The 16656-nt window shown below is 38.7% G+C and overlaps 2 protein-coding genes across 9 annotated transcripts in view; one reads left to right on the forward strand and one right to left on the reverse strand.

Annotated features, from left to right (window-relative positions):
• The window catches only part of tbc1d23 (TBC1 domain family, member 23), a 34431-nt gene extending 21756 nt beyond the window's left edge, over positions 1-12675 (forward strand). Inside the window, exons 8-19 of one of the 2 annotated variants that reach the window (XM_053498543.1) lie at positions 1154-1257; positions 1578-1700; positions 1841-1933; positions 2477-2647; positions 2811-2853; positions 3083-3189; positions 3543-3682; positions 4996-5040; positions 7654-7742; positions 7826-7961; positions 9832-10026; positions 11362-12675. In XM_053498543.1, the coding sequence (XP_053354518.1) occupies positions 1154-1257; positions 1578-1700; positions 1841-1933; positions 2477-2647; positions 2811-2853; positions 3083-3189; positions 3543-3682; positions 4996-5040; positions 7654-7742; positions 7826-7961; positions 9832-10026; positions 11362-11446 (1331 nt within the window). In that variant the 3' untranslated portion in view covers positions 11447-12675. The remainder of the gene's footprint in view (positions 1-1153; positions 1258-1577; positions 1701-1840; positions 1934-2476; positions 2648-2810; positions 2854-3082; positions 3190-3542; positions 3683-4995; positions 5041-7653; positions 7743-7825; positions 7962-9831; positions 10027-11361) is intronic. The other variant, XM_053498544.1, reaches the window with a different exon arrangement.
• Positions 12676-12782: 107 nt separating this feature from the next.
• Positions 12783-16656, reverse strand: part of tp63 (tumor protein p63) — a 46615-nt gene continuing 42741 nt past the window's right edge. For 6 of the 7 annotated variants that reach the window (XM_053498639.1, XM_053498637.1, XM_053498638.1 and 3 more), the window contains 3 exons: positions 15676-15823; positions 15149-15242; positions 12783-13850 (listed from right to left, as the gene is read on the reverse strand). In XM_053498639.1, the coding sequence (XP_053354614.1) occupies positions 13554-13850; positions 15149-15242; positions 15676-15823 (539 nt within the window). In that variant the 3' untranslated portion in view covers positions 12783-13553. The remainder of the gene's footprint in view (positions 13851-15148; positions 15243-15675; positions 15824-16656) is intronic. The other variant, XM_053498640.1, reaches the window with a different exon arrangement.

Consider the following 16656-nt stretch of genomic DNA (forward strand, 5'->3'; position numbering starts at 1 on the left):
GAGCCTCGCCTGATACAACTGATCTATCTTAAATATCAAAATCAGTTGGTTAGCAGAATATTATCGCTTAGTGATGATGACTTTAAATCAAAACTTGGATGATTCCTTGGTGTGTTTACTGTCAAAGCACTGTATTCTCGCACCTTGAGGATTGCTGGTTTGACTTTCCTTTTAACTTGAAAAATCTCAAACCTATCTTTTAATTTTAAGCCTGGGATTTCTGTATTTCTATATCGCAGCCTCAATGCTGTTGCCTGTGGGCTCCCAATCATACATGGGATCTTAAAAGTGCACACAAGAGCTTATAAATTAAACTGTGGTTAAAGTGTTGGACTGCTGCTTAGAAGGTCTCTGGCCGCCAAGCCGCCACTGTTGGGCTCTTGAGCAAGGTTCTTTACCCTCAACCGCTCAGATAAAAATGGGCATCAAGCTGGCAACCTGATCCTCTAAGAAACTGCCACTGAAATGAGAGATACCCCTCCAGGGGTGGGGAGTACCCTTTCTTGGGTGGAGGACCCAGCTTTATTTTTATCAAGGCAGCCTTAACACCAAACTATGATGCATTCACTGCTACATTGTTGCTGCGTTCTCACATTACATTTCAATCTTTAGTCTTCTCCTATGATAACCAGTCACTCCCTGCTAAAATGGGCATTGAGTATAGAGATAGAGCTTTATTAAGCTCTCTCAGGGTCTGTATTTAAATGTGCTGTTGCTACCGTACTTGCATTTGGCCAGTACCAGCCCCAAGCACCTTCAGTCCATGTTTTTAACTTGGCTGCCCTTAAATGTTCCTACTGTGGCAACACACTATATGATCTTGCCACCTCCTTCCCAGCAGGCTGTGCTTGCTTTAGTTCTTAGCAGTGTCCTTGCGGTGTCAGAGGACTACGATGAATAGCTGGCAGTGTTTTGTTAGCCTGAGAGACATGGCTTGCCCATCCCTAATGGTGTCGCATGCTGCAATTGTGGCAATGCTCTGTCAACATAGATGCTCAGGTACCACATGGATCATGTCCATTGTTTAAAAACAAACATCCTGCCCTTAATAAAGAAAAGTTCAGACAAGATCTCACAAATTATAAATGGACATTTATAGGTTATGCAATGAGATCATGTCCGAACTAAACTGCATGTCTGTGTGTATGCTTAGAAACACTGGAACAGTCACCTTCCTTATTGGAGGCTGAGGACATTGAGGATCTGTTTTCACTGGCACAATATTACCAAAGCAAGACACCCCTCTCTCTCCGAAAGGTGAGTTCTCACCTTTAGCAGAATTATCGGTGTAATGATGTGTGTATGAGAGAGTGAGTCAACCGAATAATAATCTGTAAACTGCAATTGAATCAAATGTAAAATGCATCTTGGTATTTGTTTTTCATTGATTTACTTTACATATTTTAAACAGAAAAATAATTTTGGATATCACTTTTATTGTATGTCAAATGCAGAATAAAAAAAACAACAAGAAGATACTTGGAAAGCTTTTAACATAAGTAATTTCCTAGGTGCAATACATAGTCAAAGTAAGATGTTAAATGAGTATTATCCATATATACTGTATGTGTGTGTAGGAGAACCAGAACTTGTTTGGTAGCAGTCTGGTGGCTCTGAAGGAGGAGGACATGGACCTGAGTCAGGCTCTCTGTCTCCCGGTGTCTGTACCCGAGATCCTGCAGGCTAATCAGCTCCAGTCTGTGAGTAGTTCCGTTTCAGACAGTCTGCTTTTACCATTATAAAGAAAAACACCCAGGTCGAGTGAGACATGTTGCTGCAGTAAACCTTAAATCTCTTACTCTTAGTCTCAGTTTCTAAGTGTGTGTGTGTGTGGTTTCAGGAGGGGGTGCGTTTTTTTGTAGTGGACTGTCGGCCAGCAGAGCAGTACAATGCTGGACATTTATCCACTGCCTTTCACCTGGACTCTGATCTGGTAACGCACTTGTTACAGTTGTAGATTCGCTTTCATACATTTCCTTGTTCTTGTCAACCTTTTTCTTCCTTCTTTCCCACTTTTTTACCTTTTCCGATCCTTTTCCTTCATTTTCACCTTCTCATTCTCTGCCTTCTTCTCCAGTTCCCTTTTTTCAACTTCCTTGTTTTTCTCCTGTCCCTCCTTCCTCATCTCTTCCTCTCTTTACCTCTCCTGTTGTCCCCTTTTTATTTTTCTACACTTAATCATTCCTGCTGTCTCTTTCCTACACTCTCATTTTCTTCCTTATTCATTTTCCTTTTTTATTTTCAAATCATCCTTCCTTTTTTTCCTACTATTTTGCTTTGTTCCTGCACTTATTTTTCATCTTTCTTCTTCTTCTTCTTCTTCCTCTTCTTCTTCTGCTTCTTTATATGGGTTGGCACTATAATATTTGTTGAAGAGATACCTTAACACACACATTAATAAAAGAAAATAAATAAAAGGCAAAGTTTTATTCTTTTTGCCCCTCGTCAGACCTCATTGTTTTCCTGCTTTCCTCAGATGTTGCACAATCCATCCGAGTTTGCACTGTCTGTAAAGTCTCTGCTGGAGACGCAAAAGCAGTCTCTGGAGTCGGGCTCAGTGGCCAGCGGTGAACATCTGTGCTTCATGGGCAGTGGGCGCGAGGAAGAGGACATGTACATGAACATGGTGCTCGCTCACTTCCTGCAGGTCCGTTACAAAAGGGTTTCTCCGGTATTGGATCAGCTATAAAAACGCTCGAAAAAAAATGCTGTTTATTGATGCAAAGAACGGTTACTTTTAATAGTACACTAAAAGTAATTGAAAATGAATCAATAGATATTTTAAATCATTTCTTGTTTTTATTTGGTAGAAAAGCAAGGAGTATGTCAGCATTGCAAAAGGCGGATTTATGGGTAAGTAGATGCGACGTGTCATGACAACCATAATGATCATCACTTCATTTCATTTTTATGCCGTCATCTGTCACTGACACAAACAGAAAAAAATCGTCCCAAAAGCTCCCTTTGAACTTTGTGATCTTCTCTTAGCATCTCCTTATCACTTAGGCTTTTTAGTTGCAGTGTTTAAAGACTGTGGCTGAGAACTGATGAGGGCTTTCTTCTTGTGTTTTTGTGTGTTCAGCACTGCAGCAGCACCTGGCAGACATCAATGTGGAAGGGCCAGACAATGTGTATGTGCATTGGATAGTCAGCACTTCAGGATCTCACAGCAGCCTCAGCTCAGCAGACGTAAGTGTGTAGTGTGCGTGTTTGCATGTAGATGTGCATGGTTGTGTGCGTGTGAGAGATATCTCTCTATATGTTTTTCTGCAAAGCTATGCCTTTTTTTATTTTTGTTCTCATCGGCAAAGTCTATAGGCTGTTGTGTCTTCTGCTTAAGGAATTTAATGGCCATAGGTGCCCCAAAGTCTTTCCTCCACATTTTAATCGGATAAGGCAAAAATCACAAAATAAGTCCTTTACCGCCATCTTTTGGATTTTAAAGTTGTTGCAGATTCTTTGCTTTTTATATATATTTTTTGCACCGATTAATGCAGTGTAATTTACTGTTGAAAGGTTAAAAAAGTCTATCTTTCAAACAGGGGGAGCTGAATAGTACAGGGGATGGCAAAGGCGTCAAATCCCTAGTCAACAAAATGACCTTTGCTCTTAAATCCAAGTCGGTTAATGTGAAGGAGAAGGTGATCAGCTTTATTGAAAACACTTCGACTCCAGTGGACAGGTGAGACCTGATACATCAGTGCCTTGACATTCATTTTAAACTATTAATATCATATATCATGTTTCTCATTAATAAATAAGCAGGTCTTTTAATAAAATTTAAAAAATCAGTCTACATAAAAAAAGATTTTTTTTATGTTATTCTGAGGGGTAAAGGGTTCAGTATTTTTTTAAAACAGTTGCCTTGCACCTCTGAGAATGGGGTTGTTTGAAGTTGCGTGCATGTTCTCCCCCGTGCATAGCTGATTTCCTCCCACAGTCCATAGACATTTGATATAGCCTGATTGGCGTTCCCAAAATTCCAGTAGTGTGTGTGTGGGAGTGCACATTTGCCCTGTGGTTGGTTGACATGCCATCCAGTATATTACTCACTTACTCATCGTCTATACCACTTTATCCTGTATATGGGGTCACGGGGGGCCTGGAGCCTATCCCAGGAGACTTGGGGCAGAAAGTGGTTTACACCCTGGACAGGGTACCAATCCAACACACACATACAAAAACACACATGCTTATTCACACACTACGGGCAGTTTAGAAACATCAGTTAGCCTAATTTGTATGTTTTTGGACTGTGGGAGGAAACCGGAGATCACGGAGGAACCGGGAGCACATGCAAAGTCTATGCACACAGACCCCAAGGCGAGAATCGAACCTGGATCTTGTGGGTGTAAGGCGACGGTGCCAACCACTATTCCACTGCGCCACCATATGAATGAACACCCGGATAAAAATAAATTCTTATCTGCAAAGGCTGCAGGTTTTCCGTTTAAGCAAAGCAACCACATCTGAAACCATTTGTTTAACCGGTTCATCTTGGTCTCTAACCAACTATCAAGTGTAACTTTTAATTGGCTGGAACAAAAGCCTGTATTCACACCAGGTTTTTGTGAATAGGAGTAAAAACCTCTAATCCAGAGACTTGATTATTTTTTTTTTTAAACTATGTGATACAACAGAAATGTCAGGATTATTGAGCAAAGATTGCCCAAGCATCTGGGGAATGTAGAACTAATCTGTGGGCTTACAAGTTATTTGTGAGTATTTGTTTAAAAAGCTAATTCAGTGGTATGTTAACTCCCAATGCCATGTTTTCTAAAATCTTTTTCATCCTTTCATTTATGTAATCATTTAAATGATTTTATATACTGTTATTGTTGCTTTATGGCAAGCAAACAGGGTAATAAACTGATTTCATTAATGGCCCTTCATGGATCAGACAGTAATCATCTGTATTTGGTCGATGCTTAATTTGTTGCAAAATTTGTGTTAATTCACATCCTCTTCACCCATGCCTCTGTTATTCCACACTAGACTATCTTTCACTCTGCCTTGGCCAGAGAAGGGGATACCTGATCGGTAAGAGCCTGTTCCTGTCTGTCTGCCAGCATGAGTGCCCTCAGTGCCCTCGGCATTCCCGTGCAGGGTGGCTCTGCCCTGCCCGACTCACTGGTGACGGGCAACGGGGCAAAGTTCAAGCCTTGCTCACTTACGCATGCACTGTAACTAACACTCATGTTCATACCTTACAGTAAACTGCTTATCTAGCAGTAGAGTCTTTTTACAAGTTCCTGCTCCAGGTCTGTCTTATGGTCATTGACTTTATTTCTCCTAAACTGTGTAGTGCTGATTAGATACATCCTAAGTATGTTGTTTTTTCATGTACATCTACCTGAAGGGGGTTCTTTCCAATGTTTCTTACATTTTCCTCCTCTATTGTAGGGAGATTTCCTTTGTTTTGATGTAGACTTTGCTGAAAAATCACTGGGGGTAACCTTTCACAAGTCTATTTCAATATGCACTTAATTATGCAGCAACTTTATGTAATCCTAAGTAGTTTTAGTTCTCCTTATGCTTTAGAGATATCCATATATTAGGTAGGCTGACTGTTTTTTACAACCATTATTGTTAAACTGTCTCCTTGACCTGGTTGCCAACTGATACTCAAATGCTGATGGTTTTTAAGAGATTTGTTTTATCTTTTATATTTTGGCCACAACATCATCCAGTGGGTTTCCTTGGACTGTAACACAAATTAACTTCATCAAAGGAGACACATTAGTTGTTTAATCGTTCTTTATTGTCTTGATTGCACTTACAGTAAGTCGTGTTCTAGTGTCACAAATGCAATATACATAGCTTGCTATTGTAATAATGATGGGATATTCATGCTCATACTCTAATGTAAAACTATGCTTAAATTTGAATGTTATCAACTGAATCTCTGCTTACAGCATTAAACTTAAACAAGTATACAGTACTGTGCGAATGTCTTGAGCCACCCCTTATTTCTTCCTACAAAATTAATATAAATTATGTAGATTGAGTGAAAGAAATGGGAACAGATGTTTTACTGTGACAGGCAACCTCATTTCCCCTCTCGTCTGTTTCAATCACTCTGCATTCAGCATCCTCAGTATATACTAATCATCTGCACTTATTCCTCACTGGTTCATGCTAGATTTGTTCAAATTAGATTTTTTTTTAATGTTTGAATGATTCATATGCCTTGTGGCTTAACAAATGAAAACATTCCTCTAAAACTGGTTAGGTACAGGGACTGGACTGAAAATGAGAACCAAAATGTTTTTAAAATGAGAGCCAAAAAAGTACTTCAGGAAGCGTGGGGAGCTATTCCACAAGACTGCACTGAAACTGTACAATAAAACAACTGAAACAATAAACTCTCACTCTTTGAAGGCAAAATATGAAGAAATGAGGGGGGCTCAAGACTTTTGCACAGTATATTTTTATTTATGACTTTTTTATATGATACCAATTAGTGGTAATGAAAGAATTCCTAATTCTTTTGTATTTTTTTTTACTGTCGTGACTTAAATAACAATAGTAATAATAATAGTAAATTACAATTAACAAACAAGGTACAAACGAATAAAATAAATAAAAGTAAGGTAAATTTGCAGAAATTTAAATAAGGAAAGAAAAATCTAGAATCTGGAAATATGATACATGGGAAATATAGAAGCAGCAGTTATGGTCTCAAAAACAATATTCTTTCTTGTACTATGTGGAAGAAGGGATTTGGTTATTTAAAAAATGAATGGTTTCATTGCGGTTACATCGCTCCGCCATGGGAAAATCTTTTTTTACATTTACAGATTATAAATCGCAGTATGCAACAATACTGTGTCTTAAGTCACAGCCATGTACAACATTACTAATGCTGAGTTACTGTAGGTCAGTGGTTCCCAAACCTGGTCCAGGAGGACTACCTGTCCTGAACATTATAGTGTTTTCATGATCTGCAACACCAACTTTTATTAAATAAAAGCTGTTAATTGCCTGATTAGTTAGGTCAGGTATGCATGGAGCAAAGAAAACACTTAAATGTGCAAGGCACTCCAGGACCATGGTTGGGAACCAATGCTGAAGATTAGCTAAAGTGCAAACGATCAGTGTTCCGTAAAGTTTTTCAGCTTACCTCACCCAGAACACTTCACTTCAATGCTTCGAGCGAGTAAGCTTGCACACATTTCTGTTTAACAGAACGCAGGCTGTGCTAGTACTAACAAACATAATGTGTGTGTGTGTGTGTTTAATGCAAGCTTGTGCCATTCAGTGTTTTCAGATGTCCTTCATTGCTGACCGGATGATTACCAGAGCAGTGGGTGTTAATGTGTTTTAACCTTTTTGGAAGCGAGCGATCATCTTTAACCGTTATCTATTAAAGCAGACATGTTCTGTCGTGTTTCTCTCCTGCACGCTTTGGTTATCATCTCGATATCACCGCTTCCATTTTAACCTTTTCCAACTAATTCTTACTTCCTATTACTTATCTTTTGTAATCTTAGATCTGGTTTTTGTGCTGCTGCTGCTGCCGCCATTTGGAAACGTGTACAACTGAATTTTTTTGTCAATGGGCTTTTTATTTGTACCTCTGAGGTATGTGTGTATTTGTTTGTGTGTGCATTTGGATGGAATATCTCATATAATGTTTGGTTTTCCCCCCAGGCACGTCAGTAGCAGTGACCGTGTGGGTAAACCCTACAGGGGCGTAAAGCCCGTCTTCAGCATTGGCGATGAGGAGGAATATGACACGGGTGAGCATTTAGAAGAAAGCATATAAAAATATATTATAGGTCATCTTCCAGCTCTCTTCGACCTAAATTCTCTGCCTTTTTAGATGAGATTGACAGCTCTTCAATATCAGATGATGACCGCAAGGAGATAGTGAACATACAGACATGGATTAACAAGCCAGATGTGAAGCACCATATCCTATGTAATGAAGTGAAAGAAACTGGACACATGTTCCCCAGGTGAGACCTAAGGCTCTAAATGTTCAGCACTGCTATTCAATTAAATTCAATTTTATTTGTAAAGCGCCTTTAACAATTGTCATTGTCACAAAGCAGCTTTACACAATCAAAAGAATTATTTAAGACTGTATGGAATGGTCAGATAGTATGAATCAAAATGGTCCGATAGTCCCTGGTGAGCAAGCCGAGGGGGACAGTGGCAAGAAAAAACTCCCTGAGATGGAAATAGGAAGAAACCTTGAGAGGAACCGGACTCAACAGGGAACCCATCCTCATTTGGGTGAAACAGAGAGCAGGAATTGATCTGCATTCATACTGTGTGTTAGGTGGCAGCCAGTTCAGCATAACAGTTGATGTTAATTGATGTTACCATGGAGTCCAGGTAGTTATTGGAGACTCAGTAGGAAATTCCAGTCCTGAACTATCGAACAACTGCGGCCACGTCAAGTCCTCAGAGAAACAGATGTCATCACCAGTCGAGGCCAGAACTGTCTTCGAGGTAGAGTGAAACTGTCACCAGACACAGGATGTATCCCAAAGAGACACACGGGGCATCCAATTCACTGCTAGAGTAGTAGACACCACTGCTGGGTAGTTCAAATAAAATTTTATTTTTATAGTGCTTTTAACAATGGACATTGTCTTAAAGCAGCTTCATAAAATTTAAATAAATGTATGTAAATGTGTATGAGCGAGAAAAATGTGTATAAATCATGATTAGATTGTCCCTGATGAGCAGCTGGAAGTTTAATATAACAGAAGATATCTTATCTAAGTTAACATGGAGTCCAGTTCGGCACCAGGATGAGTCAGACCGGTGCAGAGTCAAGAGGGGTTTGGATTACTGGGAGCTCGGGAGCAGCGTGTGTAGCTCCAAATCATCACGAAGCAGAATCCAGCTGGAGGTGGTCCCTCTCGATGCCTCAAGATTTTTGCAGCGTTGACTTCTGTCTACGGTGTCCAATGACGTGTGCGCACAGCCGCACACAGACACAAATAGCAAGCTGATCCAGAGAAAAAAATGGATCTTTAACCTCTCTAATGAGATTTGCGATAGAAAGAAAAACCGTTGGCTCGATTGTGATCACGTGACGCTCGGCATCAAAATAAGAAGCGCATGCGTGATACTTGGTACTCGTAAACCAAGACTGGTCCGTTTTCCAAGACAAAATTTATTAAAGATCTTTGCTTATCTTGCAGAACACTCGCAAACCGCATTACTCGCAATCCGAGATTTCACTGTATGTTTGCCTTTGAGGTGGCAAAATGTTGACCTCCACTATAACCCTGCAGGTAGCGTGTGCTAAAGTTTTTACACATTGGCAGACAGCACAGCATCTTTCGACATCAAGTTTGCTAAGTTTTAGTTTAGTATTGTAACCAAAAAACTAATAATATTGTGATGATATTGCATCGGCTGGTCCTTGGCGATTCCCATTCCTAGGATCTACGATGTTAAAGCAGTTACTAAAGGCAAACAAATTAATCAGTATTATACGCCACAATTCTGAAACAAATACTTCTCCTTTGTTACATTAAAAAAAAAAGAAAGGAAGAAAAAAAAAGAATCCAGATAACAAGGAAGACGTGTAGATTTTCCACTGATTTAGTGAACTGATGAAGTGCTACCAGATAGCGAGTCAGTGATGTTATCGCTACTGCTTGTCATTGTTTCTGCTTCTGTAATAGCAGAACTGTACAGCATATATACTTTTAATAAATGATAAAATACAAACATGGTTTGTTTGTTTGGTTTTGGAGTTTGTAGTTCAGTGAGGTTCCTGATTAATGATGCTGGTAATTTTACACATATAGTCAACTCTCGGTATCCGTACTGGATGTGTAAGATTAAATGTTTGGTTTTCCTCAGCCACCTGCTGATCACAGCAACACACATGTACTGTCTGAGGGAGATCGCCTCACGGAAAGGATTCGCCTACATCCAGTCCAGACAGGCGTTAAGCTCAGTGGTGAAGATCACCTCAAAAAAGAAGCACCCGGAGCTGATCACATTCAAGTTTGGCAGCAACAACTCTGCAGGAGTGGAGATTATGGCTGTAGAAAGGTATTTACACCAATCGGATCATGTTAAATATTCATTTCAGAGTAATTAAATAAGTTGTTCTCGGGTAGAAAAATGTACATGTGACAATGTGACATTCAGGTGCAGAGTGATTCATACAGTATTCCAAAATCCAAAAACTGAAAATAAAGCTGAAATAAAACAGCACCATCTATTGGTGTAGCATGGTATGGTAATGTTGCTGTAGTTGCTGCAGCACTGCAACACAACTTTTTCCTGAACTCGGGTTTATAGCAGGGGTATAACACTTAGAGGACGGTAGAGGATGTATTTTTTTTAACAAGGTTAATTTGTCAAAGCGTTGGTCTTTGTAAGCAACAGAAACTGTGGTTTCTCTGCTCAGAAAATTAAAAAAATGATGTGCTGTGCAAAAGTCAGAGCCACCCGTCATTTCTTTATATTTAATTAAAATAAATTATGTAGGTTGAAGGTAAAGAAACAGGAACAAATGTAACAACCCCAACAGCACACTCATTTCCTCTTTGCCTGTTCAGCATCACCAGTATACTAATCCCTGAACATTCCTCCAAAACTGGTCAGGGACTAAACTGAAAATGAGAACCAAGTTCTTGCCAAAAATGAGAACCAAAAAATCCACCAGGAAACCCGGAGAACTATTACTCAAGCCTACATTAAACGTACAAGAAGTTCTAACTCTTAGGAAGCAAAATATGGAGAAATGAATGGGGTAATAGTCTTTTGCACAGTATTGTATATTATTACTAATTATTAAGGAGTAGTCTCCTAGGAATTTTACCCCACTCTACATCTTACACTTGCTTGGTGCATGTGTACAAAAAAAAATCGAGCTTTATTTTTTTTTTTAAACAATGGTGTTATTTTATGGTTATATAGAACAGTATGCTTTTTATATTTTTTTATCATATTTTTTTAGTAGGCAGGTTGTAGTTGGTAGATTTGATGTCCTTTGTCTGAGCAGAACACATCATGTTACACTACATTTAAGAGCAAAAGCATTTACTTGTAGTCCGAGTCACAGACCCTCCACAGAGAGCGAGATATTTAGATAAGAACAACTGGGTGAGAGAGAGATGCCCAGGTCAGATAGAACAAAGTTTACAGTGTGCTGGGGCACAATCATTGTGTGGCTTTGGATGTTTTGACTGCATTTTTGTCAGCTGTCTTGATGGAGCTATGTCTAAAAATGCTATATGGTAACTCGTGCACATTCCTTTTTTTTTTTTTTTTAACCTCAGGATGTACATTACATGCTAAAAAAGTCCACATGGATGCATACTAATAATTTACAATTATTTAATTATTTTTTAACACATTTTGTGCCTTTTTGATCTGCAGGTATTTGATCCCGAATGCTGGTGATGCCACAAAAGCCATCAAGCAGCAGATCATGAAGGTTCTGGATGCTCTGGAGAGCTCGTAGAGTCGCTGATGCTCTGAGGTTTGGCTTAGACGAGGTCTGGCTGAATGCAGCGAGACTGCCACGACTTACACAAGTCCGCACATCCGTGCAGAAGGAAAGGAATATTCTTTTTCCCCCTTTCATCCCATCTCTTTCCCTCTGTCTGTTTCTCTCTCTCTCTCTCTCTCTCTCTCTCTCTCTCTTAACAGTCTCCTGGGACAGTACTGACATTCAGTACTGCTGATTACATCAATAGGAAGACGCCCAAGGTTTCAACACAAGCCCTCGTCCTATTTAGCCTTTGACATTTTCTTCGTGTTCCTGTCAAGCAACTCTAACCCTTTAGGTGTAAGGTTGGACTTGTCACCTCAATCTGGATGTCTGTCAAGCCTTAATCCTGTCCCTAATCCACTGTTTTTCTGCGAGGGACTCAAAGGCAAAATCTGTGGTGAGATAAAGGACTCTGGCCTTGAAACGCTCAGTGTTTCATTCGTCTTGTATAATTTATGAATATTCTCATCATTCAGTCGTTTATTTAGTCACTGCAGTACACTTTCAATGAGTTCTGTGCATATTTATCCGTGCAGTATTTATGCCTGCGAGTTAAGACAGTTGAATCGATTTGCCGTATTTATATTTGAACCCCTTGAGGAACGTGGTGGAGTTGTCATCATGCAACTTACAACACATGCACTTTTTAGTCATTCTCAAATAATTGATCTCGTATATATATATATATAATTAATTCATAAACTAGTCACTCCTTATGGTCTGTGCTTGCAGCCCTGCAAATGAAGTGAAAAGCAAGGTGGTCTGTGGATAAGTGATATTTGTATATACTGTAAAACTGTACCTAATGGTTGGCTTTGGAAAAATGTATTTATGACCAGACTGTGAGGAACGCTGATGCCACTAATAAGAGCAACCTCACTAACGATGTTTTGTAAAAGTATTAAAGTATTTAAGTCATGTTTAGATCCAATCAGAATAATGAAAACCAAACGATAGAGCAGGCCAACGTCACACTTTATCAATAACTAATCTGCATTTTGAGTGCAAACACATGATTCTGTTCATAAACTGAATTATAGGACAGGTGAAGAAAAAGTTCCTATTGCTGGCAACTTCATTAATCATTTGCTTTACAAACAGATCTCCGCTTTCCCGCTTGTACACACTTTTTGTGAAACATCATTATCGTTTTTTGTAAAAGCATTCATTTTAATAAATTTACAAGTAGCCAAAACAAATTGTTTACTGTCATTTTCAAAAACAAAAAAAGCAGATATTATTTTGCCACCATTTTTTTTTTAATCTATGATAAAAATAAGGAAAAAAACACAACAAAAACAATCTATCCAATAGTGTAATGATTTTATTTTTTTGGTTTATACTGTATCAAAATAAGCACCTTGAATATTTACAAAATTTATAGGTATCAAAAGACAAAACAATCTGTACAGTGAATAGTAGTCATTAAAATACTGGAAAGGTCATGTCAGTGACCTGTGTTTGAATTCATCCAAGTATTAAAACTGATATGCCAATATTACATCAAGTAGTTTTTGTTTGACAAACAATTAAAAAAAAAAAAACACAGACAAATGTTAGAATAAAAAAAAAAAGTATCGCCAGGCTGAAACGAAGTGTTACAGCAAACAGATTAACAAACATAATACTATGAATCCTATTGGAGTAAAGGCTCTTTACAATCCAAAAAGACACCGGGTACAAAAAAAAAAAAAGACCCCAAATAACAACTCTTCTCTGTAGAGAATGAATGCCAACAGCTCAAAATAGTACCAACACTTCAGCTTTTCTTAAGTGCTGTGTCTCAAGAAATTTAAAATGATAAACCAAACACGGCAAAGCACCGCTTACCCTAAAGCTACAGTAGCCTGCATCAAACTAGGGGCTTGAAATGACAAGCAGACCGAAATACACCCAAAAAACACTAGCCGTTAAGTGCATTTAATTGGCATGCTTTTAAGTGATATCAAACACTTGGTAAAAGCTGTACAAGTTTTATGTGTGCCGCATGCAGTAGTTACAGTGTGTATGTACGAAAGCCTCTGTGTGTGTGTGTGTGTGTGTGTGTGTGTGTGTTTGTGTGCACGCAACAAGCAGCTCACTCTCCTTCCTCCTTGATGCGCTGCTGCTTGTTGCGACGCGAGTCCAGATCAAATGAAAAGTCGGTCCAGTCGTCCCGTGGTGGGAAAGAGATGGTCTGGCGCAGGGTGAAGCGCACGGCGTCGATCACGCGCTCACCGCGTGCCTCCGTGGAGCCCACACTCACCGAGGAGGCTCCGCTGGATGAGCGCAGGATGTGTGCAGGGGGAGAGAACTCCATGCTCTGCCGGTGCTCCATAATCCCCTTCCATATCACATGCTGGAACTCTGTAGGGATCTTCAACCTGGACAGGTCCTGCGGATGCAGTGACTCATAAGCGAACAAGAATACACTTGCACTGCATTTGCACATCCACATTTTTAATACGAACACCTGTACACCTGAATATCAAACTGCATATATGAGCAGCACAATGCATAAAATCAAAGCTGGACAGGCAGGTCGAGAGCTTCAGGGAAAATTCACATCAAGAACTTTAATTCAGCAGGTGTACAGAGATTCCTATTAAAGATGGAGAGATGATAGACGGATATACAGTACAGTATTTTTTCATATTAAGTGAAAGAAATAGGAACTGGTTTACTGCAACAGGCTACAAAGTGCCTAAAGATCCCATCTAAAAATTAGTTGTCTTTGTAAAAACCTCAGCAGCAACCTCATTTCCCCTCTCATTTGTTCCCAGCATTCAGCATAACCAGTATTATAATCACCATCCTAATCATCTGCCATCATCTGCACCTATGTCTCACCAGTTCATGCCTTAAGTTATATGGGTTTTTATGCTTAAATGATTCATAGAGAACCATGGATTAACAAAAAAAAAACAAAAAAAAAAACAGTCATCTGAAACTGGTCAGGTATAGGGTCTGGACTGAAAATAATTTCTCAAGACTACATTAAAAATGTGCTTTAAAAAAATGTGCTTGGAAGCAACCCCTTTAGTTTAAGACATTAACACAGTACTGTATATATGCACATATACTTTTACTCTCGATTTTAAGAATACTTTTAGGATGTTCTATTGTCTATTGTAAAATGCTTTAACTTCACTACAAAAGAGAACAGTATTCAGTCTGGTTCATTCAAGCTGCTACACATTTCATTTCTATAATTTATATATATATTCAGTCCATATATATATCTTGAAAAACTAAGTTCAGCCAGTTTAAAGTATTATATATGTATAATATTTATAATCAACATTCTTTTTAGATTCTTTTTTAGACATAAACTGAGCTCACAGACCGGTTGTAGATTTTAAAAACTGATAAAAGTAAAAACTACACTACTACATTAGAAAAAAAAAAAACCTTGGCTTAGCGCCCTTATAACAATATACCAATAAAGTTTTAATATCATTTTGTCTCTCGGATAAAAACTCCAGTCTTTCATTATTAGACTCTACATTAGAGGGTTTCCCTTTATAAAAAAGGTTCCTTTAGGAAGAACTGATTTTAGGTCTCCTTTGTGAGTATATTATACTGAACCATGGAATAACAGACCAATTATCTCAGTTTTTCTTCCCCAGAAAAAAAAAATGCAGTCTGTACTGGTTAGAGAACAAAAGCACAAAATAACAAGCAGAGTCTCACCTCCAGGTTGAAGTTCTCAATCTGATAGATGCTGGTAAGGCCCTGGGCTGTGAAATAGTCCAGACAGGAGGAGCAGCCCAATCGTAAGAGGAAACTGAAATGGTGGCATTAAAAAGTAGAATGATGTTAGGATGTGCTGTATATTGTGGTTACAGAATATAGAACACTTTTAATCCTGTTTTTCCAATCCAGTCCATAAGCCTACAAGGCTATGTTCTAAACCCCCTAGAACTCATACTGTTAATATTTTTTTATTATACAGGACATTATTATAAACATATAAAACATTATTTGGTTGATTTAACGGTTTTTATGATCTACTACTGGCCTCATTATAAAAGCTCTAAGAAGAAAGATCATAGTGCAGTGCTTTTAGTTTCTCACCCACTGCAGTATTACATAAATCCATGTACAAGTCATTGCTGTAGTCATTTTTAGACTTTTTAGTTCCCATATTAATGTATAGTCAGGAGTGTTTAAAAACATGGAGCATCTGGACTGGATGTGGAAACTGTACAAACATGTACCTGGAGATGCTGCTGTCCACAGGGTACGGTGGTGGGGGTGTGCAGTGAGAGGAGGGCACCATGGATAACTGCGGCTGCAGGGCATTAGTGGGACTCAGCGAACTCATTTCTGTGTTCATGGGAATGTGGGCGCTCATCATGGGGGTCACTGTAGCGAAACAAAGCCAAGAGGAACAGCCTGTTAGATGCTTTTAATATCACGCTGAAGGGTGAGAGTGTCAAGGCTGTGAAGAAGTGTCTGAGTGTTCGATCTGAACGAGGCCCGTAGCCACTGGCGACAGAGGTGCAGGTTAGGTAATAGTGGCCGACTGAGCCCAGTTTCCTATATTATGACACACAATGGTAGGAGCTGTGAGCCGCAGGGATTAGGGAGATCTTTATCCCACAAAGATCCAGTTTACTTGTGAAAGGAAACTGGCTTGTCAGAGAGACACTAAGACACAGAGTGGTGCGCTGAAGCTGTCGTGTAGAGACAAGTTCAGACCCCGGGGCGGACAGGAGCAGAGAGACCTATCCATCATGATTCTGATATTTACACATTTTTAGAAAGGTTACCAACACTATAAACCAAAAGTAAATGTGTAATGTAGATCTACGTAATGTCGATTCATTAAGAATGCAAGCTTTTAATTAAACTGTAGTTAAGAAATAAACAATTTGTAGTAAATATAGTCCTGCTGAATAGTTTCTTTTAAACTCTCGCATTAAAAATAATAATACTACTACTTATATATATATATATATATATATATATATATATATATATATATATATATAGATAGATATGTGTATATGTGTGTATATATATATATATATATATATATATATATATATAATGTGTGTGTGTGTGTATATATATATATATATATATATATATATATGTGTGTGTGTGTGTGTGTGTATATGTGTATATATATATATATATATATATATTGTTACATGCCTATATATATATACACACACACACACACACTGTACATC

The sequence above is a fragment of the Clarias gariepinus genome, chromosome 6 (genome assembly GCF_024256425.1).
Source record: "Clarias gariepinus isolate MV-2021 ecotype Netherlands chromosome 6, CGAR_prim_01v2, whole genome shotgun sequence".
Lineage (NCBI taxonomy): Eukaryota > Metazoa > Chordata > Actinopteri > Siluriformes > Clariidae > Clarias > Clarias gariepinus.